Source organism: Salvia hispanica, chromosome 1, assembly GCF_023119035.1.
Source record: "Salvia hispanica cultivar TCC Black 2014 chromosome 1, UniMelb_Shisp_WGS_1.0, whole genome shotgun sequence".
NCBI lineage: Eukaryota > Viridiplantae > Streptophyta > Magnoliopsida > Lamiales > Lamiaceae > Salvia > Salvia hispanica.
This window is the reverse complement of record NC_062965.1, coordinates 4,609,711-4,613,117: the sequence shown is the minus strand read 5'-3', so window position 1 is coordinate 4,613,117 and position 3,407 is coordinate 4,609,711. Positions and strand designations below refer to the sequence as shown.

Genomic DNA, 3,407 nt, shown 5'->3' with positions numbered 1-3,407 from the left:
ATTTAGTTACAAGACGAGTTTTAAGAAATGTAAAGAAAAATGGATTGAATAAGTTGGTAGAATATGAGTCTCACTTATATATATTAGTTTTACAACAAAATGTGAGTGAAATAAGTTTGTGGAATGTATGACCTACTTACTATATATGTTAAAAGTGAAATATAATTCTTTTGTGGGACGGACGGAATGATAAAACATGACTCTTATTGTGGGACTGAGGGAATATAAATAGAGCTAAGCGTGTGTGTGACATAAATATTATTTTTGACTCAATTTCCGGATGTTTTTTTGAATGTTTCAACTCAATTAGAATAGTTAAAAGATATGTACATAAATCACGTGAAAAATAATTGAGCTTGATTGATCATGAAAGAAAACCTATAACTCCTTACATTAATTAATAGGACCCCGAATTGACACTTACAAGTCCTTAAAACATCGATTTCCGCTCAATTTAATTTCAAACACAAAAATTAATAGATACATCAACAATACACTAGTACTGGAATGAATTAACAAGAGAAAATCAACAGTGAATTAAACAAATTAATATTTCTTTAATATTTATTACATGTATTTGTCTAAATTTCAGACAAATTATATCAAGTTGTTTTCCATGTAACCAATAAAAAAACTTGCACATCTCCACATCTCTGATCATAAGCCTATGATCTCTAACAACAAATTACATCTCAACAAATTCCTCAAATCAACATTCAATTCAATTTTGTTACCCCATAAATAATTTGGCACCATAAACTAAAAATGAATTTGTAAATTGATCAATTGACCAATTCTAATTAATTGCAACAACCCTAGGCACCTCAACCGGAAAATCATTAATCTCATCCATCCATGGATTCTTCTCCTTCGCCGGATCAACGGTCCTCAGCGCCTTCCACACCGCGCTGTTGCACTTGAATCCCGACCCGAACGCAATCTGCCACGTCCGGTCCCCCTTCCGGATCCTCCCCTTCGCCTCCGTGTAGGCCAGCTCGTACCACAGCGAGCTGCTCGAAGTGTTCCCGAACCTATACAACGTCATTCTAGAAGGCTCCATGTGCCACTGAGTTAAATCGAGATTCTTCTCGAGCTCGTCCAGCACCGCCCGGCCGCCGGCGTGGATGCAGAAGTGCTCGAATGCTAGCTTGAAATCGGGGATGTATGGCTTGATTTCCATCTTGAAGACTTTTCTAGCGACAAGTGTGACTAGGAAGAGGAGTTGTTCGGACATGGGGAGGACGAGTGGGCCCAGGGTGGTGATGTTGGTTTTTAGGGCTTCGCCGGCGACGGCCATGAGGTCCTTGGAGAGGGCGACGCCGACGTGCTTGGCGTCGTCCTCCTCCTGGAAGACGCAGCCGTAGCTCTTGTCGTCCGCGCCCTTGTGGGTGCGGACGGTGTGGATGAGCTGGTACTTGGCGCGGGGTCGGTCCGCGGGGCGGTTGGAGAGGAGGATGGCCGCCCCGCCCATCCGGAAGATGCAGTTCGAGACGAGCATCGAACGGTTGTTGCCGAAGTACCAGTTTAGGGTGATGTTCTCCATGCTTACGACTAGCGCGTATGAGTTCGGGTTCACCTGTAAACAAATAAGTTGAAATCAGTGACGGACGAAGAAAAAAATGTTGATAAAGTAAGTGTCGTTAATGTAACAAGAAAGTTTGCTAATTAATGAATATTGTATAGTTAGATGGAATAGTACTAGCATGTATAAAGTTGTACAATGAATTAATAATGCTACTATTGTGATATTTAATTAAGTCACCATCACACGTAACTAGTTTTCTAACTTGACCCAAAATTTTGGGTTTGGGCCAAAAAGGAATTGACATAACATACATAACTAAAAAAGCACAAACACATAAGACTTGGTCCCAAACTTTGCTTTGAGAAATTAGAATAAAATGTTATAATTCAGATTAAAGAGTAAATATAAAAATTAAATCCTATCAATATTTTTTCTACATGGTCCCAAACCCTCACTAAACGTAGGCATGTGGACTCATTAATTAAAATTAAAACCAAAATTAAAATTAATTTGGTGTGCCTAATTACTCTCTTTCCCGGACCATAATTTCATCCCTACTATAAACAAACAAGTGTAATTTGCTTATTTATTTTGAATTTATGAAAAAAAAGAGAAATAAATGATCACCTGCAAAAGCTGCTTAGCAAGATCAATGGAGATCAAGCCGGCGCTGCAGCCCATCCCACCGAGATTATAGCTCAAAACATTCCCCCTCAGCTTATACCGATTCACAACCATCGCCGACAGCGACGGCGTCGGGTTAAACAAGCTGCAATTCACCACCAATATCCCTATGTCCTTGGCCTTCACCCCGGTTTTCGCCAACAGCTCATCGATGGCGCCAAACATGACCATCTCGGCCTCCTTCCTCGCCTCGGCCATCGAGGGCTCGGCCGGGACCCTCATCAGCGCCTCGGGGAAGTAGGTCTTCTGCCCCAGCCCCGACCTTTCTAGAATCTTCTTCTGAAACCCTAGATTCTCCTCGGTGAACGTCTCCGCCTGCCTCGACCGCTCCATGAAGAGCTCCTTGCTGCACATCACGGCCTCGCCCGGCTTGTAGCAGGCGAAGTCCACAAGGTAGACCTTCCTCGGCCGCGTCATGAAGTAGAGCGTCCCGAGGAAGACCATGAGGGTGGAGCACGCGACGACCGAGACCAGGTTGAAGCGGAGCTGGTCGTAGAGGAGGATTAGGTCGGCCGCGGTGACGGTGGAGAGGTTGGCGGAGGTGATGGCGAGTAAGGGGAGGAGTAAGAGGTACATGGCGTGGGAGATCATGTAGTGGTACCCTAGTTTGACATATTTTAGCTTCACCGATTGGTGGAAGTTTGGGAGGGTGTAGCTTTTTCTCTCTCCTCCGGGTGTCGCATCGACCGAGATTTTCGTCGCGGCGGTCTCGCCCTCCCGTCGCTCGCCGTTCCCCATTCTCGCAATTAGGGTTTTTTTTTTCGCGAAAGATCGATTAGGGGTTTTTTCCGAAATTCAGTATATACTGTTATCTGATTGGACAAAAGCGGCGAAGAGAAAAGCGAAGGGAAATGGAAATTAGATAGGATGAAATTGAGAGTGTTTAGGATTTGGGAAGGAAGAGTGAGAGGTTTTTGAATGTGGTTGGGGTAAGTAGGGGAAAGTGTGTGAGTATTTAAAGAGTTTTGATTGACTTCTGACATATGAAAAATTAAAGGAAAAATTGGCCAACCACTATTTTGTGTAAAATTAAATGGGGTCTTTTTTATTATCCAGTGAATAAAATTATAATATCCAGGTTTTGAAATTTCCACGGTTTGTCACATTTATTGCTCAATCTAACTCCTAACCATCACCTTCCAACTGGAATTTCATTATTTGTTGGGGATGACAACCCAACTAATTAGTGGTATTGATT

At 42.8% G+C, this 3,407-nt stretch overlaps 1 protein-coding gene across 1 annotated transcript; it reads right to left on the bottom strand.

The window, feature by feature from the left end:
* Nucleotides 1-533: 533 nt before the first annotated feature.
* Nucleotides 534-3,142, bottom strand: LOC125200664 (3-ketoacyl-CoA synthase 11-like). Its single transcript, XM_048098376.1, has 2 exons — nt 2,153-3,142; nt 534-1,576 (listed from the first exon to the last, which is right to left on the bottom strand). The coding sequence occupies exons 1-2, from the start codon at nt 2,945-2,947 to the stop codon at nt 797-799; spliced, it is 1,575 nt and encodes a 524-aa protein (XP_047954333.1). The 5' UTR covers nt 2,948-3,142; the 3' UTR covers nt 534-796.
* Nucleotides 3,143-3,407: the final 265 nt, after the last annotated feature.

What these genes read in the sequence shown, in the direction of transcription:
- LOC125200664 (XM_048098376.1), bottom strand. Translation starts at nt 2,947, where the DNA reads ATGGGGAACGGCGAGCGACGGGAGGGCGAGACCGCCGCGACGAAAATC. An exon ending in TTGCTAAGCAGCTTTTGCAG is followed by an intron (nt 1,577 to 2,152) that starts GTGATCATTTAT and finishes ATTTGTTTACAG; the next exon opens with GTGAACCCGAACTCATACGC.